This window comes from Nannospalax galili, unplaced genomic scaffold (assembly GCF_000622305.1).
Source record: "Nannospalax galili isolate Female #2095 unplaced genomic scaffold, S.galili_v1.0 scaffold707, whole genome shotgun sequence".
Classification (NCBI taxonomy): Eukaryota; Metazoa; Chordata; class Mammalia; order Rodentia; family Spalacidae; genus Nannospalax; species Nannospalax galili.
The window spans coordinates 1,399,011-1,424,207 of NW_008356263.1; the positions used below are offsets into that span (position 1 = coordinate 1,399,011).

A 25,197-nucleotide genomic window follows, 5' to 3' on the forward strand; every position below is an offset into this window, starting at 1 on the left:
TATATGGAAGGGACTGGGACTTAAGCCAGCAAGATAGCTCCAAAAAGGATGGGCTTGCAGGGCAGAAGTACAGCTGCTGCTCCCAGGCCTGAGAAATGTCAGAGAGTGAATTTCCTTCTTAGGAATGGGCAAAGAATAGGGATGCTAATCTACTGAGTAATAGGAGCAGCAGTAAGAATGACAGCACAACAATAACTAGGAAGGGAGACCAGGATATTGTCTAAATAAATGCTTAGAACCCTCCCAGCCATCTAATAACCTGATTCCAGTGTCCTCAACTCCCTTCCTCCTCCACATTTGGAGTTGTTCATTTCCCTTTGGTGGAGCTGTCTCTCCTGGCTACTCTTCATGTGTTTGGCTCCACTACAAAGCCTGTCACAACACTGCAGACCACAAGGACTTCTTCCTCTGATGATCCCGCACATCGCTTTCCTTCATGCAGTTGTGTTCACCGGCCTGGGGGTAAGGAGGAGAGGATGCTGCCTCTGCTTTTTACTGCAGGGATTTGCCCCAGCTGTCCCTAAGATGGAGAAGACAGCCCCTTACATAGTTGGTTCAAGCTTCTCAGTGTCTAACTAACCCCGAGGCTCAGAGAAGCAAAGAGATTTCCTCAGGGTTATTCCAAAAGTACATAAGCATTGGGATTCTAAGACAACTTCCCACTGGACTCCCTGAACTTTCTTCTCCACTCTGCTGCCTTTTATAGTGGCTTAATTTTTTTCTTCATATGGATTATTTTTGGCCTACAGAAATAGCTCTTTGTGGGCTGGGGATGTATCACTGGTAGAGTTCTTGCCTAGTATGCATGAGACTCTGGGTTCCATCCCCAAACCCCTCCAAAAAAAAGACTTTTTTTTGAATGTCAAAGGTAAATAATAGCAACCGTTTCTCCTGATATTGAAATTTCTGCTAAAATTTGTGTGAGAAGACAGACTGCTCAGGGATGCTGCCTTTCAACAGATGTAGCACAGTTTCATTTCTCTGCAGCCGTAATTCTTTCAAGATGGGCTATATAATTAATCAGTTTTCATTAATTCTTTATGTGAAGCAAATAGCCACCCCACCCTTGTTAATCTGCTTTGTAAGCCTGAACTTTTCATAACAGCTCAAGGATTTTGCCAATGTGGGCACACCTGCTTTCTAATCCCACAGTACCAATCTTCCTCTTCTCCACCTTGTTCCCTTCCATTCGTGCTACCCCTGGGCAACAAGTTCCCGATCCTCCCAGATGCTTCTACCTCCAAGAAAACCTGTCCCTGTCGTCAGGAGCCAGAAATTGCACTCGGACCTTGGCAGCTGTGGGAAACATGGGCCAAGGCTTTAAGACCCTATGATCTATTGCATCCCATATAGGGCCAAACTTACAAAGGGATTTGGGGAGTTGGGTGTGGGGTGAGAGTACAGTGGCAACATCAAAACCCAGAAACAGGAGGTGACATTGGGTTCAACACCAGGAACCAAGAACCAAGACTAGTATTGCCACTTAATCACTATGATGATCTCTAAAGAAAGTCAGAAGTCTCTCCAAGCCTTAATTCTTCTGCCTCTGTAACATGGATGAGGAAATCTACCTCTTTTTTAAAGTCAGATGAGATAGTACATTTATCTGAAAATTGTGCAGGGTTGTACAAACCTGGGCAGGCTGTTATGCTGTGGCTATGAACTGCCAAAGCCTCTCTTCTTCCTCTTCTAGAACATAAGAAGAGTTTGGCTGGCACCACCATGTCTGGCTTGATGATAAGCACAGCAACTTACAGACCATTAAAACTCAAGGCTTAACCATGGAGGCGATTCACTGCTCTGTTCATAGTCAACTGATTCACCTAAAGCCCGCTAAGAAACCTTTATTTTGAGCTGATGATCAACTACCTTGAATTCCTGAGCCCCACCAACTACAGGATGAGTTACCTTCTTCAGGGTCCAAGGATATTGTAGCAGAGTCTTTCCACACTTCATGGACAAGCGTGCCATTGTAGACGATGGTCCAGGCTGTCATGTTCACTGTTACTGTCTTCCTGTCACTAGTCAGGTTTTTGAGCAGCAATGCCAGACTGACTTCTTTGCCGACTGTCAGTATACCAGTGACTTTGAACCTCCCAGAAATGCTGGGTGCCCTTTCCTCCCCGGCCAAATCTCTTGCAGATGTTGCACCAAAAGATGCGTTAGGCTTAAGTTTGCTCAAAGCCTTTTGGTATACTTGTCTTTCCTCTCTGGAACCTGTGCATTGGAGGAAAAAATAATCAGGAATAGTTCAAGGATGTGGCAGAAATTCAGACAAAGGACAGTAGCTTGCCTGGAGAGGTGACCTGGAACTGACATTGATAACTACATCTGTCTGCTCAAGCTGCTTTCAGCAAGTACTCGACCTTCCCGGGTCTCCATTAACCTTTCTGAACATGAGGCTTCTAGCTCAGCTGGTCTCTGGCCTTTCTCCAATCAGGTCTATACTGTCAGGAAGTTACAGGGAAAACTGGATTCATTTTTGCAGAAAATTTCTGTACGGCTTGATCATTTATTGTTTTAAGTTAGATTTCCTTCTTTTCTTCCTCCTTCTTTCTCTCCCTCCCTTCTTCCTCCTCTCCCTTCTTTTCCCTTTCTTTGGATGAAAGGTCTTTTGTGAGACTTGAAGACCAATCTTATCATTTAAGAACAAATGACAAAACCTGAGCTGAAAAGAGAATGAATTCATAACAACAACAAAAGGCTGTCATTTAGAACTGACTTCTTTAAAGAATGTCAAAACACTCTCCCATGTTCTCCTGCCTCATGTCTAAAGTCATGTTGAGTGTCAATGTGCCAGTCAGCAAGAACTTCCCATGGCTGGGTAGGTTCCAAGTTATAACTCTGAGTTGCTAAGAGATCTAGCATCTCAAAAATGCAAGGACTAAAATAAAAGCACAGGTTTCCTGACTTGGACACAAGATGCAGGTGTTGCTGAGTGTGATGGCAGAAGCAGCCCATGGATTTCCCTGGTGATTCCCTAAAGTCTGGTGGGACACTGAGACCTGAGCAGCCAACTCCAAGCCCAGACCGGCTAAGCAGCTCACATAGGACTTCCTGCCTGACCTGAAGTCAGATGTACCATACAGCCGAAGACCCTGGCCTCTCAAGAAGACAAAAAAAAAAAAAAAAAAAAAAAAAAAAAAAAAAATTTAAGACTATGCTGGCATACTGATAATACCTAGATATCCCCAACCAACTTGTGAAAATTTCAAGGTACCAGAAGCACCCTACAAGTTAGTGAGTCCTTTCTGAAATATGTGAACTGCCTGGTAGGAACTTCAGAGGCCCACACATCTAAGTTCATCAGGTTAGAAAAGTCTGGGCCACCCTGGGAGTTGGATCAACAAAGGGAGGGGCTGGTTCCCAGGTATCTGGAGCCTGGTCTAAGGATCCTCCCTGTACCCTGCTGCAAGAAGGCAGTCAGATTACCCAGGTCGAGAGCTCCTGGAGGACCGGGTTCCTCTGGATGCCCTTCCATTCTCTGGTTGAGTTGTAAGTCCACACCCAGGGCTGAAGGCTGTGCTGGGCTGAGCTTTGGTGCCCGAGACTGCCAAGCAGTGTTTGCACAATGAAGTCCCAAGCCTCAGTGTCTATATAGGTCACCTGCTAGGCTTACTCAAGACTATGCCTTCTGCTGCTGTTTTCTCATTGCAGTGTTGCTATTGCATAAATGCTTAGCAACCCATTTTATGAGCTTTTCCTGCCTGGGGCCTCTGAGACCAACTGGTACCATTAGGTAAGATCTGGGCAACACCAGGCGGATGTTCTGTTCTGTTGTCATGTGTGAGCTGAGGTACTGCCAGGATTCCTGCAGGGAGCCTCCCACCCAGCCCCTCTCCATTGCTTAGGTTGCAAAAGCAGCTAGAACCCCAGAGAAACAGGATCAGTGTGAAATTAATAGGGAAACTTCACAGGCTCATATAGCCAGTTAAGCAGCTCCTGGAAAAAACAGTCACCATGAGTGGTACAAGATATCCAGATGGACAAGGATCACCACAATAGTCATTAAGTCTTTACTATGTGCCAAGCACTACTCTTAGCACTTTGTGTGCATTTGTGCATTTAAATCCAACCCAAGAGAAACGTTACTATTTTTGTTTTATAGGCAAGGAGACAAGAGGATCAGAGATCTTAAGAAGCGTGCTAAAGGTTGCACATTTATAAGTGGTGGGACTGAATTTCACCTCCTGCCCTGGTACTTGTTTCCTTGCTCCTGATACTTGTTTTGTACCATGACGTTGAAAATATCTGTCTGGCATCTGCCTCTCTCATGACACCATCTGCAGTGTTTTATCTACAGGGCTCTGCCTGGGGTAGGCATTCAAGAGGGGCTTCTGAAAGTTGTCAGGCTCATAATGGAGTCACTTGTGTCAACCACAACAACAACAAAAAATAAATGAAGCTTGGAGGTTATAGAGAAAGGGTTATTATGCATAACTGACACTCTTCCAGAACCATGAGCTTCTGCAGAGACCCCAATGCAACTTGACACAGAAGCACCACAAGGACATCTGCCTAAGAATTGTCTGCTCAACCTTGAACTGATACCACCCTAGTTATTAAATATGGGGGACAGAAATGATTGTCTCAGATATCTGCTGGAATCCTCATAACTGCATTTAAAAGCATCCTCTTTACCTCAGTTCCTTTGACTATACCAAGAGTTTACTATGGCATTTGTGTTCCCATTCCAACGTGCTATTATTCCCAAATGTATTTCTGTTTTAGAGAACCTCACTGTGATTGTTTTCTAGACCCACAAGCACAGCATAGGTTTGTTGACTGAAATCAGCCTGCAAAATGTTCAAATGCCAGCACCCAGAGTGGGTATGCCCTGGTCCTGAGGTCAGACCCTCATCTCCTGGAGCCAGTCTTCCTCTGGTCAACACCAGGGGCCAGCAGTTGTTCAGAGAATTAGGTCTTCTTTTAGGGGTACCTTAGGCACATTTATAAAAGCATTTTTCTTGGCCCTCGTTCTCCTAGAAACTGGCTATGAGAAACAACTGAATCAATTACTTCTAAGAATTTTAGAAAGAGTAAACTACTGACACATTAAAGGGTGACTACTTGCTAGAACAACTGCTAAATTATTTTGGGCTATTTCTAAAATTGAACTACACCTTCAAATGTAGAACCTTTGTCATCACTGAGAACCACCATGCTGCTGGTTCCCAAAGCAACTTATTAGTAACAAATCTAAGTGGGATAAGTCAGCTTCCTAGCACACAGCCTTCCAAGGTGACCCTGGGGAGCCAGCAGTGGTATGGATGCTGGAGATTTCAGGGACATGGCTGTTAGCAGTCCCATGAAATCACACCTCTTTGGGCTTCTTAGGGGTGAGAGCTATGAGTTTACATAGCAAAATCTACAGGTTTCTTTGTTCATTTCTTTACTGAGATTCCATTTTCTACCTATGCTCTTGGAAACTAGGGGAAGGGCTGACTGATGGAGGAATTTTTCCCAAAGCCCTTGACGACCTTCCATAGAGGCCATGTCTCTCCTTGTGATGTTCAGTCATGGTGCCATTACCTTGTTGTGCAACTGAGAAAGGAATAGAGCTGTAGGTGGGTTGGGATGACACTCCCTGTGCTCTGAAGCTAACTTCTCCAGGCATGGGAGCTGTCCTTGATGCCTTGGCCCCACTGAAAACAGCAGTTGAACATTTAATGGCAGGAGACATCCTATTGTTTGTGCAGAACTAGCTCAGATGTAGGGGGTGGGGTAAAGGCTTTTCTTCTCTCCGCCCTCAAAGCTGTCCACCCACCAATGAACCCCCCTGTGACAGCACACCATCTGTACCCCTCCTACCTTCTGGGTACTTGTACTTGTCTGTGACATCCATGCGAGAGTTGCTGCCCACGGCCTTGGTGCTGATGTACTTGCCAATGGAGTGAGTGTCCAAGGAGTTCTGTTTTTGGCTGCCAGTCTTGGCGTCATAGATCCAGGTGATGCGATCAGCATTAACCTCCGGGAAGATGAAGATCATGTCAAAATTCCGGTCTACATCACCCTCTCGGATTGCATTAACTGAAGCAGGGCCACACTGGAACACACCTGGTGATCAAGATGCAGGGGTTAGAGGCATGTAAGTCATGGCTAAGATCACCCACACCAGCCTATTCGGGGCCACATTCTCCGAGAGCATTCTACACCACGCCAATCCTCTGCTTTTACTCTAGCCAAACTCCTTCCATCCTGACTGAGCCCCATATGTCTGGCATAGAGCAGATACCCATCACTGTTATTCTATACCCTGGTCAACTCCAGTTCTACCACAGACTGGCTCAACTCTGTATCCTGTGAATATCCTCTGAGCTGACCTACTGATGTCAGTTTGGTCTTTCTGTGTGATGCTTGGGGGATCTGCCACTTTTCTAAGTACCCAAATCATTCTAGCCCAGGAAGTGGCTGACCTCCTAGTCCTAGATGCTTTCCTGAGTGTCTAGCTCATGGGATTCCTTGCCCCTCTGAGTTCCTAACCCTTCACACCTCTCCTCCAGTTTTCAGCACAGGTAGGTGATTTAGTTAGATAAAGACAGATTTAGTTATATAGATAGCATTTCAGGCCAACAGAAAGAAAAGCAAGGTATAATAGAATAGGAAAAATATTATTCCATGTTTACAAACCAAATACAGCAAGGCATATGCACAGTCTTTTATGTGCTCGGAGGAGTGACTCAGGTTTATCATAACCCCTGAAAGAAGAACGTTTGATGTTTGCTGTGTATGCGATACTTAGAAGAATAATATTTAGTCTTTTTAGTCCTGACATTTTATTTTCCTTTCAATTCTATTTTATTTTCATTTCTTGATGTAGTCATAACTCATTAACTTGATTTTTTTTGAGGCGAGGTTTACCTGTAGCCCCAGTTGGCCTGGAATTCACTGTGTAGACCAGACTTGCCTCAGTCTCAGAGCTCTACCTGCCTCTGCCACCTGAGTACTGGGATTAAAGGCATGTACCATCATGCCCAGCACTATTAATTTTAGAACAAGCAATGAGTTGCAATGAAAAGTTTATAAAAAAAATGGTTGGCTATAAACTATCCAGAAGGTCACCCCTAATTCTAAATTTAGCAACACACTTGTTTCTGGTAGAAGAGCTAGAGGTTATGGGGTTGGGTAAGGATGTTAGGGTGATGGTAAAACTTAATTTTTATTGCAAGTCCTTTTACAACTATCTGGATTATTTTTAACAATATGCATGTTACTTTATACTTTTTTATGTATATGAGTATATTGCCTGCATGTGTGTAAGTGCACCCATGTTGTGCATTGCCCATGGAGTTCAGGAGAGGGTGTTGGATTCCCCTAGAACTGGAGTTAAAGATGGTTGTTAACTGCCATGTGGGTGCTGGGAATCAAACCTGGTTCCTTTGCAAGAGCAGCCAGTGCTCTTAACTACTGAGCCATCTCTCCAGCCCCTATTTTGTATTTTTTTAATGTTTGAAAGAAATAACTCAAAATGAAGGTAACAAACAAGACAGGCTTCTCTGGAGATTAGAGGCAGAAGAAAATCCCAGAGAACCTGGAATTCATCCTTGACTGGAGAGGAGGAAGTGAGAGACAGAAGTGAGTGGCAACTACAGCTGAAGGGGAGGCACCCATTTGAATAGCAGCCTGAGCCATATAAAATGAGGAGAAATCAGTATGAAAAGTTATCCCCATCTCATCATGCAAAACCTAGAGAAGGTTTTGGGTCACTTCCTTATGCCACTATCCTGTGAACAATGGAGCCAAGCTCAAGCAGTGCTGGGCAGGGTCACCTTGGCTTCTCTCCTGGGGGGTGGCATCCAGCACCTGCCATCCGTTGTATGAGGAGCCCAGGTCAGTCCGCACAAACCAGCCTTCATTCCAGACGTGGAAATTCCTGCAGACCGAAAGCCACATAGCAGGTAAGTAGCAACATAACATCTTCTAACCCAACAGCTCCCTGATCCTCCCTGGATGATTTGAGCTTGTGCCAGCATTTCTTCTTGCTTTGGTCTGTGAACTGAGGCTCAGAGACATTATGTAGTTAAGGGCAGAGACAAGATGTAGATTCAGGTATGCCTAACTCCAAAGAGAGCTTTGCATATCATGATCGGCTGCATTTCTGAGCAGCAGAACAAGTCCAGGTGAGCACCAGGCACCTCCCCAACAGGCACATGGCAGGATGTTCTTTCTGGGTCCTGCTGGCAGGGGGACACTTCAGTATGTGGCAAGGACTGAGAAATGGGGTTGCTGGAGTGATTGGACGAGCTAAGAGCTCTGTGAGCTCTTGGTTGGGGTCTGAATTGAAAAACAGAATAGAGCAGTCCCGAAATTCTCCTCACCAATGCTCCCCTCTACCAGGCACAGACAAGTGGCTAAAGTCATATTCATTCCATCCCTCTCTACTTCTGCCCTGTCCTCCCCTCTTCACTGCCACTGAAACCACAGGAACATGGCTGTAAAAACACAACAAAAAGCTTGTTTCTGGTATGAAAGATGAAACCTTAACAGATGGACCCTTTTGCAACAAGCAATGGACTCTTGGGGATAAAAAAAACAAAAAACAAAAAACAGAAAAGACAGCTACCACAGAGTAAACAATGCAGAAAGATTTTGGAGGGAGTGTCCAGTATGAGTGGGGAGACAGACTTTTCCCCAAGGACAGGCAAAAATCAGAGAAAAGTACAGGGCAGTGAAAATGCAGACAGGTGCTCAAGTCTGAGGCCCCGGAACAGAGCTCAGGTCTACCAGGCGCAGTGGAGAAGGGGACTGCTCCGAAAAGAATCAGGAAAAAAGAGCCCCAGATTTATCCATAAGCCACTAACATGTCTAGGTGATCCCCGAACCATGCATGCATGGGGAAGATCAAGTAACCTTGCAAAAATGAAGGAACTGAACTGAGATGGGAGCTGTTTCTACTGCAGTGAGGCAATTTGCAACCTGGGTCCACCCAAAGTTTTTGCTAGCATACAGTAACAGAATGCAGCCATATCCAATTCCTGGATTATAGTTCAAAGTAACTCAACATACAGAGGACCAGAAATTACATTAACTTATCCTTAAGAGAAAAGACAATCAGCAGAGTGAACCCTAAAATAATCCACATGTTGGAGTTGTTAGATAGGGACTTTACAGCAGGTACTGCAAGTGGGCTCAATGAAACAAAGGAAAATATGTTTATAGTAAGTGAAAACAGGAGCTCTTGGCAGAGAAATAGAAAATATTTTAGAAGAACCAGTGGAAAATTTTAACTGCAACCTCCCTGATATCTGAAATTGAATAACTCATGGATGAACTTATTAGGCTAATAGATGTGACAGAACAAAGGGTAAATATAGTTGAAGAGAGATCAGTAGATCACTTGAATCATTAGTCTGGAAATGGGAGAGAAAAGATGATGAAAATCCATTAAAGAGGTAGGACAGTAGATACGCTAGACAGAGAGTTGCTCTATTAATGTTATAAAGTACTTACAAATCAATAAAAACAAAACAAAACAAAAACATGCCAATAAAGAGAATTGATCAGGCAGCTTTTATAGGAAATACGACTGATGACTGAGCCGGTGACAATAGCTTTAACCTCAGCACTAGTAAAAAGAGGACTAAAATGACAGAGAAGCCATTCCCCCCATGCACAGACCACACTGCTAGACTTGCAGAGATTAAAGTTCGGCTGGTGTGTACCTGTGCTCACTTCAGGTGGGAGAACAGGCTGGACACCACTACAGTTTAAATTGGGTGACCTTGGGGTGACCTTATGGAGGGAAATTTGACATGAATACAGAAATCTCTAACAAGGACTAAGCATGGTGGTGCACACCTTTAATCCTAGCACTCAGGAGGCAGAGGCAGACATATCTCTGTGAGATTGAGGCCAGCCTGGCCTACATAGCAAGTTCTAGGTCAGCTGGGGCTACAGGGAGACCCCGTTTCAAATAAACCGAAAGAAACAACAACAATTTCTTAACCACTTACATATTCACTAAGCCAGTATTTCTACCTCTAGGAATGTCTCCTGAGGACAAATGCTCGTGAACGCACACAGGTGAAGGTGCTCACTCCGGCATTGCTTGTAATAGTAAAACTGTTGTTGGAAAAATTAATAAAGTAATAACCAGATAAATTGTTGCACAACTATAAACAGAACAGATCACACAGCTGTAGAAAAGAAGAAGCAGAGGAACCTAGTAGTTAACATGAAGAGATGGGAAAAGTAAGTGTGTGGTGGACATGGTCTAGGGGTGCTGAAGCAAGGGAATGTGACTTCCAGGCCAGACTGCTCTGCGTAGGGTCACCCTGTCTCCAGACCAAACCAAAACACAAAAATGAAACAAAATCCACAAAGTAGAAAAAAACAAATCAGATTTCTAAAATAAAATGAAAATGGAAAATTAACTTAAAAATCAAGCTAGAAAATAGCGTGCACATATGCTTGATGTATATATTAGTCTTTTTTTTATTAGAAGCATTTCATTACAGTTTTAATGTACTCAATAACAATTTCCAGAGCAAAGATACATCTCTTTCAAAAGTGGCTATAAAATTTTTAGGTTTGCTGTTCAATGAATACAGTTACACAATATTGAACTCAGTATAAGCTCTGCCTCTTACAATCTTTCTGCCCCTTCTACTGTTTCTTACAGAAAGACTCATTGTTTTTGCTAATAACACTTAGATGTTGGTGCATGCGTCTCTAATCTGTATGTATCTGATTATTACTAGTCATGGTCGGTTGTACTTGGATCCTTGGCACCCAATAAAAATTGGGTTAGTTTAAGGGAGCGGGGGAGGGGAGGGTATACAAGGAACCTAGGAGATAAAGGGAAAGAAGAAGCTCAAGAGAGGTAGGACCATAGGTGAAAGGTGTATGAGTCTTTTAAAAATAAAAAGTTACTTGGGGTGGACAAGATGGCTCAGTGGGTAGAGGTGTTTGCCACACAAACCTGGCTACTTGAGTTGGATCCTCAGAACCCAGAACCCATGAAGGTGGAAGGAGAGATCTGACTCCATGACGTAGTCCACTGACCTCCACATGTGCTCTGTGGCGTGCATGCCCCACCCATCAAGCACACACAATAATAATAAAATTACTCATAAAAATTGGAGAGGTCGCCATCATTACCGTAAGTTCGTATGTGCAAGCGTCCAGTGGCCAGAAAGCCTCTGCTTTCTGAAGTTCATGGACCAACTTTGGCTCTGGAAATCTTTCCACCCTGTCTTCCACAATGGTCCCTGAGCCATGGGTGGGAGAGGTTTGGTTAAGAACTGTTGTATGAAGTGTACAAAAGCTCAAATAAGGGATTTAACTAAGTACTTTAGAGTACTTGCCTAGGAAGCTTGAGGTCCTGGGTTTGGTCCCCAAAACTGGAAAAAAAAATGAAGGTAGTTTCTAATAACTCTGTTGTCTTAGCCAGATTAGCAATTGGTGTACATATTGTGTATATGATACATATGAATCATAAATTTAACATTTCTGTACTTTTTCATTTTTATAATGAAAGCTGCTCATTAGTTGTATGAATATATGGTCTATTTAAAAGATTATATGTTCAATAAAAATGACAACAGCTAAAACAGTGCTAACACAGAAAGTTAAGTGTTGTAATAACAGCCTTCAATGTATTTATTCTGTTTTTTTTTTTTTTTGAGGCACTGGGGACTGAACCCAGGACCTTGTGTATGTTAAGCAAGCACTCTATCACTGAGCTGTAACCCCAGGCCCTGTATTAACTCCTTTAATCCTTAACCCTTTAAAAAGTAAAAATAACATCAGGCGTGGTGGCGTACGCCTTTAATCCCAGCATTCGGGAGGCAGAGGCAGGCAGATCTCTGTGAGTTCAAGGCCACCCTGGTCTACATAGCGAGTTCTAGGCCAGCCGGGACTACAGGGAGAGCCTGTTTCAAAAAGATAAAAAAATTAGAGCTAATTACTAGCCTTTTTTGACAATTCTGTGAACTGTGGCCCAAAGAAATTAAGTAATGTCTAACATATCAGTAAATCTGAATTCAAGAAGGGAGGAAAAAAGGGAAACAGGTATCATAACTATTAGTATGGAAAGCGATAATCGTTCAAACACATGATGGGTTATGTTAAATTTTAAATAATCTTATTTTGATTATGTAATGACATGGAGGATATGCTTATAATATATTTACTCAAAAACATATGATTAACTGGGGATGTAGCTCAATCGTGGAGTGTTTGCCTAGCACGGGCAGGAATCTGGGCTTTGGGCTGGAGAAACGGCTCAGCAGGTGAAGGAAGCTGCTCTCAAGCCTGAGTTCCATCCCTGGAAGCCACAAGGTAGAAGAACTGATTCCCACAAGTTGTCCTCTGACCTCCACACAGGTGCTTACACACATATACCTTCTCTATAAATAAAGAAATAAGTAAATGTAAAAATATTTTTCTAATCACCCTGGGCTCAGTCCCCAGAATGGAAAACAGACAAACAAACAAGCGAACCCTGTGATTTAAACTACGGAGTTGCTGGCTTCTGGGTATGAGACAGAGTTCTAAGTTCTGCCTTGCGCTCCAACCTTGAAAAATGTGTAATGCCAAATTTATAATCAACAAAAAGCACTGAAGAATGGATAGAAAACTATCAAATGTTAAAAAGATGTGAACAATAGGATCTTAGTTTTACTTCTTTATATGTTTTGAAAGATCCTGTAAATAGGGGGTTGTCATAATAAAAATTACCTTGGGGCTGGAGAGGTGGCTCAGTGGTTAAAAACACCGTCTGCTCTTGCAGAGGAGCCTGGTTTGTTTCCCAGCATCCACATGGCGGCTAACAGCCATCTGTAACTCCAATTCTATGAGATCCAACACCCTCTTCTGGCCTCCATGGACATTACATGACACAGGTACACATGTACATTCAGGCAAAGCATTCATACACAGAAAATAAAATTTTTAAAAAATTTAAAAATTAGCCCCAGAAAGACCCAGAGATATCTTTTCAAATGGGGCTTTATGAGCTGCCAGTATTCATCAAGGGGGAGACAGAGGAAGTGATTGGCAACAATCACAGATGGACCAGAAGTGACTCCTCAGCAGGGATGAGGAGGTGGTGAGAATGTCAGGCCTTATATTGCTTTGGGTTTGGCAGAGAACCCTAGGGCAAGGTGAGTTGGAAAAGAAATAAACATAGTAGCTGTATTTTGCTACTTATTTGCAAGGTGGGAATTTTGAGACTGCAGATAACAGATGAATCTTGGTTCCCTCCTCAGGCAAAAGCAGCCACTTCAGTGACCACACGGGATGTGCGCCATCACGGAAATTCCAGTCTGTGTTTCTTGTTGTGACTGCCTTCTTCCCTGACTGACTTCAGGCTCTGTTTCTATCTTGAGGGCTTCAGAACAGAAGCTCAGGAAAAGACAGACTTCCAGCATCAAAAACTACCTGTGGTTTTTATTAACAGTCACAGATGCCGGCTCCTCCTAGCCTCCCGTCTACATTCATTCTAATGCAAACTTGCAAGTTTCAAGCCACTACTAGTGAGGTTGTCTTGATCCCTGCTCACTTTTGAGTTCTGAGGCTGAGGAGTTCCTACCTAGAAAGCAGTCTCTGATAGTGCCTCACCAAGACAGCTTTCCGGCTATGTAGAGTATCCTGAGCAGACGTTTGTGCTACCTCCGAATCTTGTACATCGTTCAAGGATTATGCTTCTGCTCCATAACTAGTGCTCTTTTTATGTAGTAATAAAGTACTCAAGCACAGTCCCTGCTTCTGACCTCTCTTAGCACCTAGTATCCCAGTTCAAGTCTTGCTGAGCTGAATTCCTGTTGCAGCCTTGGGGACATCTCTGAAGATCAAGTGGTTAAGGATTAGTAGGGGCAAGAATTCAAAGGCAGAGCTCTGTGTGGAAAGACTGTATTAGGGGTCAGGTGGTTTGACCAAGGCAATGTGCAGGGACCAGTAGCTCTTTTTTGGAAGTGCTATCCAACTCTACCTCCTGGGCAGGGTAGGGCAAGCCCCACCTGACTCCTACCTTGAAGTTCTGAAAAGCCCACAACTAGAGTCAGGTCTGTGACTGTAGATAAAATAAATTGAGAAAACAAGTTGGAGTTATCAAAATAACCTTAGTTCTCAATTTGGTTGGTGCTCTGTTATTGAGCAGTCTCTAGAGCCCTTCTTCAGAGTGGTCCAGCAAGAAATTGGATTAAAAAATTCCAAGCCAAGTCTCCTTGAAAGCATCCTACCCCTGAAGAAAGGGAAGACTCTGGAGCCTGGGCATTTTTACACCCAAAGTTTAGCATCAGTGGAATGACCTAGGGGAAAAATACTCCATTGAAGGCTGTGAATACGGTTAGAAGGAAGACCTGGAACAAACTGCAGAGGATTCCTGATCCAGTCCTTCAGTTTACATGTGCTAAGCTAAGTACAAACAAAAAATCAGTAAGAACAACAGAAAACAGTGAAGCAGCTTACCAAGAGTGTCACACAGTTAGTGAGAGTGTCTAAATGTTTCGCTGCTTATCGTTAAATAAGTTACAGTCCTTTGTTATCCATAAGGGGCGGACTCCAGAACCTCCTTGGACACCAAAGTCTGCAGTTTTCAAATCCCTTACATAAAGTGACATATTTGACACAACCTATACATATCATATTATACTTTAAATCATCTCTGGGTGACTCATAATGCCCAATACTATGTAATGTGATGTGTAGTTCTATGACATTGTTTAGGGCATGATGACAAGAAGAAAGTCTGTACATATTCACATAGACAAAATCACGGTAGGCCTCACTCACTACACAATCAGTCCACGTTTGGTTGACTCTATGAATGTGGAGCGCACAGATACAAAGGCCTGGATGTAACTCTCCGTGGGAATTTGTTTTCTCAACTATAAAATGGTCAAGACCCTCCCTAAGACGTTTTCTGGTCTTAATAATCTTTGGGTTGGTAGAATTCTGTTTAAGGACAATTGTATTTCAACTCTACTCGTTTAGTCACTAATTTATAATGTGACTCTGGGCATTTTTCTTTGTGGCACTCCTGAGACATATCTGATCTTATAAAGAAGTGGAATTTACTGTTTAAGATGAGCCAGGGGACCCAGCTTCTCCACCTGAATGGGTTGGATAGCATACAACCTAACCAGATCCCCCTCAGCCCCACCTCATGATATCCTGATAACCTCCTTTAGAAAATATCCAGGTAAGAGCCGTCAGATTTCTCAGGCTTCAGTTAGGGATAACAATATTCTTTGACATCTCTTGCGTGCTTTGTAATTTACAAATCTGCCTGAGTACAATTCCCATCTCCACCTTCTAATTATGTCTTTGGAGGCAAATTATTTAATCTCTGTTTCAGTCCCTCAAATGTAAGTTGGGCCTGAAAATAACAAAATAACAGTGCCTATATCACATTTGTGAAGCATAAATGCCACCATAGAGAACACTACCTGGCATGCAGCCACGGGCCAGCTGCTGTTGTTATTTCTTGACACTTCCTGATGCCTCACTCTCCTTGATCCTCACCTTCCACTACTTTAAGAATATCCAGACAAGATTCTAAATCTAAGGCTTCCAACATCTATGATACACAAAGATTTAGACCAAAAGTTTTCTGTCCAAAATTAAACTGTGTTTGTAAGAATAGATTAGTAACTTCAGCTCTTCCTGAGCAGACTTAATGTAGAAGGTGCATGGCTCTTTTGAGTAGAGGTAGCTTTCGTACCAAATTTGAGGTACACTGGAGCTACAGAGAAAAAGAATAGACAAGCTGATAAGAATCTTAAATGATAATCAAGTCTTAGGCCAACCTTATGTTTCACTGGGGGAGAAACTTGGGACCAGAAGGATGAGGTGACTTGTACAAGTCCCCTAGCAGGTTGATAGCAGGACTGGAAAAAGGGCTTGGGACTCCTTGTCCTAATAACATCCAGGCCTGTTTCCACACACACAGCTGTCAGGGAATGAGCTGGGGAGTGGGTGTCAGCAACACTGCATTCTGAGAAGGGATCAAAAAGGGAAGTCCGTGAGTGAAAGTGACAGGACCCTCGGGAACATCCAGAGCTTCTACATATGGACCCTTCACATAAGGCCAGCAAAAGTGACAGTGGAGCCACCAAGTCTGTCTCCATCAGCCCCTACTTGTCCTAAAGGTGAAATATCTGAAATAAATTACTAAGCAGATACTGTGGTAGCCCAAGCCAATAATCAAGAGACTTTGTTCAAATTCCAAATTCAATTTAAAAGCCCTACCTTTCTGCTTCTTAGACATTTCCCTTGATGGGGGATGGGGCTGGAGAGATGGCTCAGTGGTTAAGAGCACTGACTGCTCTTGCAAAGGACCTGGGTTTGATTCCCAGCACCCACATGGCGGCTACGAACTGTCCTTAACTCCAGTTCCAGGGGAATCTGACGTCCTCTTCTGACCTCCGCAGCACTGCAATGCCAGGGATGCAGTCACATACACGCAGGCAATATACCCATATACATAAAATTAAAAAAGAAGTTTCCCTTGAGGATTTCCTTCCTGGGCTCCCACAGGGCTTAGTCTGAAAGATGGACCTGGCACATCACAAACCATGCTGTGTTGTTAAGTAGCCTCTCCCAATGGCTTCCTTCTCCCTTGTCCCCAAACAGTGTAGTAAATGCTTTTAGTAGAGGAACTGAGCCTTAAGCTTTCTTGTCTCCTTGCAGTTCCTAGTGTGCAGATCATCACAGCCATTGGGTTAAACCAAAAGGGCCCTTCTCCCAAATGGCAGTCATGCTGCTCTTACTCAACCAATCATCTTCTCTTGTAAAGGAATGACATTGCACCAATAATCAGACCTGAATGCAGTAAGATTTCAGACACATTAACAAAACAAAAATAGAGCGAGAAGAAAAAAACCCAATTTACAGGAAGCTGGGGGCGGGGAACCCTTGCCAAACGCATTGGTGTTATTAGAGAGAAAGCTGTGTATCTATAAAGCAAGAAAGGAAATCCTAAGTAAGCCCCACCCCCATGAAGCGCTCAATCCATGTGACTATAGATGAGTTACAAAAATGCACTCGTGGAGAAAGGAGGGATGCTTTTCTCAGCTCAGGTTTTCTCAGCTCAGGTTGTTGTTTAGTTGTATTAAGGTTTGCTTCCACCATTTTCTATTTTTATTTCATTTTACTCCTTTAGTTAGATTAAACACAGTTCAGAAAAATTAAACCTTCTTATTCTGGAAATAATAAAACTATATTATATAAACCACCTCAAAGTTGAACATCTGTAAATAAGATATCGGCTATAAAATTTTCTAGTCATGTTGATACTTGTGAGAAATTATGCTTGTGTCCTTTGAAATTGGTTCAATGACTATGTGCATGGTACTTTCTATAGAGAGACACAGTTATCTATGCACATACACAGATATTGATATAATTTTCAATAGTTAATAACTGATCATAACAGCATACAGTATAACCTTTAATAGTTAAAAAATATGCGTAGTGCATATACACTGCTATAAGTAGTTCTACGTATATAGCTACTTGTGACCATAGCATATTTATGACTGGAAATATCATGCTTAAATATATGTAAATTTCTTATTTTCACCTGGAACCTAGAATAAACAAATTTTCATTCTGTCAACTAAGGCACATAAAAAATACATATGTTAAGAGAAAATGTATTACTTCTCTTGCCCTGTTTAAGAAAACAAACTGGGCAGGGTGGACACCTGTAATCCTAGCACTCAGGAGGTTGAGGTGGGAAGAGCTTGAGTTTGAGGTTAGCCTGGGCTACAGAGTGGCTCTCTGTCTCAAAAAAACAAACAAAACCAATAATAACAACAAAACAAAACAATTCCCATAAATTTGTAGTTCTTGCTTGAGAATCAGTAGCTTCAACTTCTAACTTCTCGAGTAGTACTAGGCTTAAAGGATCTTATAAAGCCAGGGTGGTTTCACGGAATTGATGATCCTGCCCTTCACTTGTGTCAGACCCTTTGCAGGGCAGCAAAACAGAATGGATCTCAGACTTTGCAGAGACCTGAGAATAGGCACTACAGTTCCTGAGAGCATTTCCACTCTAAGTCATGCACCTGCAGGCATGTCGCTTTCTTCCCAATCCCAGTGTGGAGCTGGGTTCCACAGGAAGGTGAGAGAAGCTGTTCAGACTTCGTACTGAGTGTCCAGGGAAATGGTCAGTTACTTACCACACACTATCACTGCCTTTCTCCAGGGGGTTTCCCATGGGGTCATAGTATACATCCACGCTGAGGTTTCGATCTGTGTCATGAGCTGAGTTGAAGTTGGTGATCACCCGGGAGGGAATCCCCAAGGACCGCAGCACTACAAGCCAAGGTCAGTATGAGGATGCTGGTTGTGGTGGGGATGGCATACCCCATTACTGCCCACTGGCCCAGAAAAGGCACATTGTACCCAAATTACCTGTATTGAGGGTCCCAGCAAAAACCCAGCACTGTCCATATCGGACTGGCCTGAAGCCAGATTTTTTCCACTCCTTGAGGATCTCCACACTGCCATTCCAATTTCTTGGGTCCCGGCCACCTGTGTAACTGCCACTCCAATTCCCAGCAAGCACACCGTTGTCATCATTGCTATTGATCTGAGCAGAAACAGACCCCCCCCGACCCCCAGTCCAATGAATCAGCAGCATGTCTTTCCTACAAAAGTGACTTGCAGAATTCAGAGGACAAGGTGGAGAGATGAAGAAGGAAGCCATGGAGCCTTGAGTTTACTTTTTCTGTAATGGTGATTGTAACAAATCCCTTAGGGTGAGTGGGTAGTTTACGGATTTAGAGGAGCTTTGCTTAATGTTTGAGTGCTCTTGATCTACATAAATTCTGTGCTGTAGGATGACATGGAAGAAAGATATCCCACAGTTTGTCAGCATGGGTAAGGTCAGAAGTCCAGTTTGCAGAGGATGATACCTGCGTGTTTGTGGGGGAGGGGTCCCGGGACTTGAAACTACGTGCGTGTGTGTGTGTGTGTGTGTGTGTGTGTGCGTGCGTGCATGTGTGTGTATGCATGTATGTGTGTGCCAATCATCTTTAGAATTTTAACAGCTAATGTTTTAGAAAAAATAAAGATGGAATATTGCTGCTCATTCCTTCTCTTCTTCATCCCTTCTCCATGTGTTCATTTAGCCATTCAACTTGAGGTACAGTTCTAATGTAGGGACTGTAATGCGATGTAGTTCTGTTTTTCCATTTTTCTTGGAGATATGTGTGAACTGATACCAAGGTTGCATTATCTGGGATTCATCAAGTCATCTGTGGTGGAGGGGTCAGAGATGAAGGGAGACCAGCCTTAAGTGGACAGTTGTTGAAGCTGGTTATGGGTGTGTAAGAACATATACTTTCCTTTTTACTTTTGTATAGGCCTGAATTTTTTCCCACACTAAAAGTTATGAAAGAGAGCTGAGGATGTAGCTTAGTAGTAGAGTGCTTGCCTAGCACGTGTGGGTGGTGGGTTCGATCCCAGCATTGTTTTCATACCTGCTCATCACCTTCACTCCCCACCACAGAGAAATTGAGGAGAAACTCAGGTTATAAAAGTGTTTCCCTTGCCACTTGTCTGCTTGGTGATCTTGGGAAAGTCAGTTCACCTATCTGACCCTTAATCTCTTCACCTTCTAATACATGGAAAGTGAAAACCACATGCACTCAAAATGCCTTTCCAGTTTTCTGAGTTCTTCAAACTTTGTCATTATTCACGGTGTACAGTGAGAGGTTAGACCTGGACCACCACGGGTTCCCCCAATCTGTCAGTTCTATTGCTGCTATTTGGAGCATCTACAAGTGTACCAAGGCTTATGAAAGTGGACAGTAGACACAGAAGGGTCCTGGCCCTGGACAGGCCACCGAGGCTTCCCTGTCTCTCAGCCCAGTAGTGAGTTCTATAGCTCTTCCAGGAGTATCAGGCAAGCCAATGCCTCCTTGGAGGTGGAAGATGTGCTGTCCTTCCCCATCTCTTGAGTCAGAAGTACTCCAGACCCCAAAGTGCTAATCAGTAGGGTCATCTCTGGCTAAAAGCTGAGCATTTCAAAGCTCTGCACAGGCCATAATTAGCTCCTGGCCCAGCCCAACAGGGAGGTCTGGAAAGAGCATCAGGGAGGTGCATCTGAGGAAATTGGCTCCAAGATAGAGTAGGTTGGCCCCAGGCTGAAAGTGAGTCAGCAGCTGCAGGAACCAGCTGGTTTCAAGGCTGGTCTCACCTACTACCTTTGCAGGCAGAAGACTTAGCTTATTAAGTGGCCCAGAACTTCAGCTTTATTTGGCCTCTGTCTCCTTTGTCCAAGCTAATTGTTTTGCAAGGTTGAATCCAATAGTCTTTTGACTCCATCTTCTTTCCTGGCTATTCTAGGACTCATGGATTTGAAGGTTCTGGTTCTGGGGGTCAACTCTACTTCTATTCTGCAATATTCTGTTTCAGACTTTCAAGAGTACTCCCTGATTAACTTGAGATATCACACAGTCAAAAGATTGTTCCTATTTCTAATAAAGTAACTAAACTTGGCAGCTTGGAGTGGTCCATCTTAAAAGAAAGGAGGCCAAGGTGTGCTTAAACCATGGACTAACATGAAGTTAAATATATTTCTGGATAATTATTTAGTTCAAGAAAGTTAGAATGAAAAACTCAGCCTTTGGAGACAGGGTCCTACTATGTAGCCCAGGATGACCTAGAATTCACAGCTTGAGGCTGGTATCACAGGATGGTGTCACCACATTCAGTGACTTTTAGCTTTTAAAGCAGGTTAATCCTCTGTCTGGTCATCTTTTGATGGAGACATTCTCTACACACTGAGTGCAGAGGCATAGATTCTTCTAGGATTGAGAGAGAGAGAGAGAGAGAGAGAGAGAGAGAGAGAGAGAGAGAGACCCTGTGGGGGTGGGATACGTTTTTTCATATATAGGTTCATCAAAATGGGAAGAGGCAGCTGGAGACCTTACTCCAGTTTGGCTCACAGCTCTGTTCTGTGAGCAGGTCACATCAGCTCCTTGAGAATCTTTTATTTATTTTTTAGCTTTAAAATTTATTTATTTTTATTTTATGTGGATGAATATATTGCCTGTATGTATGTATGTAAGTGCACCTGTGTTATGCAATACCCATGGTCAGAAGAGGGTGTCAGATCCTTTGGAACTGGAGTTATGGATGATTGTTAGCTGCCATGTGAGTGCTGGGAATCCAACTCGGGTACTCCGCAAGAACAGCCAGTGCTCTTAATAGCTGAGCCATCTCTCTAGCCCCTCCTTAAGAATCTTTATCTAGATGAGTGGGGAAGTCTGCTGTTCTCCTGTCATGACATGAGTGCTCTATGTTGCCAAAGAGTTGCACATCTCAGTCTCATTAGGGACATGTCTCCCTTCCCAGGAGGCCTCACATGGAACAGAGACCTAGCTTTGCATTGTTCCTCTCATCATGTTCCTGGTGAACACCTAAAGGCTGAGTTCCCATCTCATCTGAGACAAGCCTCAACATATGGCAGAAAGGGCTTGGAAGCCAACCAGACCTGGGCCCAGTTCTGCCTCTGCTGTTCAATCACTATGTATATCAGACAACCCTTGAACTCAGAGGAATCCAATGTTCTCTGTTGGCAAAATGGGCAAGGTCATAGCTACTAACTACAGTTGTTGAGGTTTCCGTAAGATGACATTGTAGAGTACATGGGCCTGATTACTTATTGTCATTTCCTATTACTTACCATGGCACTTAGCACTCGGCCAACATATTTGGGGTCATTTCTGCGGGCCACATCGGTAGTGGGGTCACGGCGGAAATTCAGACTCTTATCTAAGATGGAGATGCTGATGTTCAGAATGTCTTCTTCAAACTGTTAAGAATGGGACTATGTTATGATGAAAGAAATGGCTAGTGGTGCCGGTTAATTAAGAGAACAAGAGCCACAGTAGTGCGGACCACAGGACCTACCCAAGCCCTTTCACCCCATGGCTTCCAGAACCAAGAACTATAGAGATACAGCCACTGTGCCCAGCCAGTACCCAGAAAACTCACCCAGAACTCTCATTATGTAAGAGCCTGAACCCACTGCCCTAAAGTGAGTGGGCGGCAGCAGGGGGTAGTCTACTCCCAGCTTGCCACGGAGTCAGAAACAAGTTTTAGCCTGTCTGGCCTTGGTTTCTCTATCTGTTTAATGAGGGATCAGGCTAAACTCATCTCAAAATTTTCTTGTGGCTGTGACTGTAATCTTGAGTATGTTATTTAGATTCTTGGGAACCTAAGTATAAATATAAAATGTGCAGTTAAAGACATATCTAAAGCTATTTTCACAAAATAAGACATGCATTAATTGTTTCTCATGCTGGCTCTTCTTGCCTTAAGTTTGCTTTTCCTTCTTCCTGGAATGGTCTTCTTGAAGATAGCTAGCAGCCTCTCTTACCTCCTTCAGGTTCCTGATCAAAAGAGCCTTCCTAAGAAAGGCTTTCTTAAACCATCCCACCAAAAATAGCCCCCCTGGGGCCCCTAGGTGTATTATGTGCCCTTACCCCTCACCACTTTCTTCCTTTGAATGAAATCTGTCACATAAACCCAATAGAGAAAACTTGCTCTGGTTGGCTACATAATGGAGCCTGGGATGGTCATACACCTGCCCATCCACTCCTAGATAGGATATGCAGGTACCCTGGCTGCCCAAAGTACTCCATTCTAATGCTTTGTCTCCTGCAAAAAGAAAAGTTTCTAAGCTGAGCAAGCCTGGGAACTCTCTGGACTCAGGTAGTAATGTAAAAGAAAGACTGCGGCTTTGAGAGGCGAAGAACACACAGTGACGGTGCCTCACCACATTTTTACGTGGAGTGAAAAGCAGAAGCTACATTACTGTCCTGAGGGTCTTTTACTTATTTGCGTGCCATCACTTCAGAACTACTTCACTGCATCAATTCAGTAACGAGTTCATCTTGCCTGCTAGGTTGTGATCTCTTCAAGATAGGGAACTTGTTCATCTGTATCCTTAGTGTCCCACTCAGGGTCTGGAACTGTGTAGACGGTCAACAAATGTCTTCCAAATCGATGACTGGATAGAAGGGCAGGAAAATGGACATTACCCTGGCCTCCTTATGGTCCTTTACCTGTCCAAAGTTCCAGCCAACCATGCCAATTCGATTTGTACTGCCCACATAGATGATGCCAGAATCTTCTTCAACATATTCTTGTCTCTCAGCCTGGTTACTCATAAAGACATCATCCGCTGTTTGACACAAAAAAGCAGATAGCAAGGGCTAGAATCCCACAGAGGACCAGTGAGATCAGTCCCCCCCGCCCCCGGGCTGTTGTGGGATTTAGAGTAAGAGTCACTTCTTCCAATCTCTACTGAAGTATGAACTCTTGGCTGTAATGTTTCAAACTCTCCTTGTGGGTAGCTCAGGCTGAAAAGAGAAGCTGAGCTGACCTAGGAGAATGAAAATTAGAGCCAGGGATGAGATATTTGCTATTTCAGCCAGAAGGCTGTTGCTACACTATAGAATTTTACTATAGTCAGTGTCTCTTATGACTTATCATGCTCTGCAGTGTATAAAAGCTCACGTGATCTAAATGGGAGCCCCAGAAGAAACAGTGGGTTGTCCACGTAATGGGGAAGAACTTGAGGATGAGACCAATAGAGTAACTGCCCGGAGTCACACAGCTAGGTAAGTGACAGAGCTTCTGCTCTGCCAACAGCCCCAAACTTTCTCCAGTCAGACCTGAGACTTCCCCACCCTTCTCTCTTTTCCACACTTATTGCAACTATCAGGGCTGTATGGGACTGTAGTGGTTAGAGACCTACCTTGCAGCCATGGGTTAAAGAGCAGTATGAATGTCCCAAGTCTCATAGAGGAGACTCTGCCCCTGGAAGAGATCTGAATATCCAGTGTGTACCATCCTATGGGTGCATTGACAGGACTGGCAATGGCAATGGTCAGATTATTCCCATTGTTGGCTCTGATCTCTGCATTCCATCCACCTGTACTCTCCCCGGAAACTGAAAATGTAGCCTTTGTCCTGGCTGACTCTGAGGGGTGAGGGCCTGTCAAAGAAACAGAGTGTGAAGGAAACAAAAGGTTGCTGGTTAGACCATGGGGAGAAATCAGGCTCCTGGTGCAGCTGCAGGGCCCTCTAGGGTCTTTATCCAATGAAGCACCTCATCATAGTACTTGAGGTACCTGGAGGGACCATGTAGGCCACATCCTTCTTGATTTGGAGATGATAATTCTTATGCTCAGAAATGTGCTGCCACAAGCCCAAGGTCACCCCAGATCAATGCTAGAGCTGTGCAAGAGCCCAAAGGACAGTAATCCCATGTGGTAACTGTGTGTGTGTGTGTGTGTGTGTGTGTGTGTGTGTGTATGTGTGTGTGTGTGTGTGTGTATGTGTGTGTGTGTATGGTGAGGGCAGCCAGCAGGTACCTGTAGAGACGGTGAAATCCAGACTTTCTCCAGACTCAAGACTTCGGTTATAGATTATTATGATCTCCAAAGGTTGTCCTCTCCTCACAATGAGCTCTTGGCTAGAGAACTTATCTGTGTGATGTGCCCTCCGGTTGGCACTCATCTGCCAGTTGATATTTTGGACCTCTAAAGCTGTGAGATAGAAAACAGAACCTAAAGTCCTGAGGGGTAAGGGAAAGGGTGCAGCATACTGAAAAGGGAGCCATGGGTGAGGAGGCAGGGTAGAGGTCAGTTTCTAGAAGGAACTGCGTTAAAGCACAAAGACTTCGATTCTGCATAGTAGAATGGTCACCCTTTGTTCTTACTCGATCTTTCTGTACTCACATGCTCCAACTTACATGACTCAAGATCAAACAAATTTAATGTCCTTTCAGATGGCTTAACTTCTCTACACACTGTTCCCTCTGCTCAGAGTCTTCTTTGTCCTCTTGGTGACCTGTCACTTAGGCCTTAAGGAGTAGGCCAAACACTCAGAGAAGCATCACTTAATCAGCTAGAAGGATTGTGTCATCAAGTGTTGGGGACATGGCTCAGTGAGCACTTGCTGTGCAAGCACGAGGGCCTAAGTGCAGATCCTCAGCACCCACATAAAAATTCAGGTGTGGTGGTGTGGATCTGTAAGCCCAGTGCAGGAGGGTAAAGATGGGAAAATCTCCAGGGCTTGCTGACCAGCCAACCTAGAGGAAACAATGAGCTCCAGGTTCAGTGAAAGACCCTGTGTCAGAAAATAAGGTGGGAAGCAATTGAGGAAGACACCTGATGTCAACACCTGCACATGGCCAAGCACAGCCCCATACACAGGGACACCATCTCT

The 25,197-nt window shown here is 43.8% G+C and overlaps 1 protein-coding gene across 1 annotated transcript in view; it reads right to left on the reverse strand.

The window, feature by feature from the left end:
* Nucleotides 1-25,197, reverse strand: part of Tgm3 (transglutaminase 3) — a 43,118-nt gene that overhangs the window by 7,886 nt on the left and 10,035 nt on the right. Inside the window, exons 2-10 of the mRNA XM_008854509.1 lie at nt 24,342-24,515; nt 23,723-23,962; nt 23,028-23,146; nt 21,644-21,772; nt 18,364-18,541; nt 18,129-18,264; nt 7,770-7,873; nt 5,812-6,057; nt 1,909-2,217 (exon numbers count right to left, since the gene is read on the reverse strand). Of these exons, the coding sequence (XP_008852731.1) occupies nt 1,909-2,217; nt 5,812-6,057; nt 7,770-7,873; nt 18,129-18,264; nt 18,364-18,541; nt 21,644-21,772; nt 23,028-23,146; nt 23,723-23,962; nt 24,342-24,515 (1,635 nt within the window). The remainder of the gene's footprint in view (nt 1-1,908; nt 2,218-5,811; nt 6,058-7,769; nt 7,874-18,128; nt 18,265-18,363; nt 18,542-21,643; nt 21,773-23,027; nt 23,147-23,722; nt 23,963-24,341; nt 24,516-25,197) is intronic.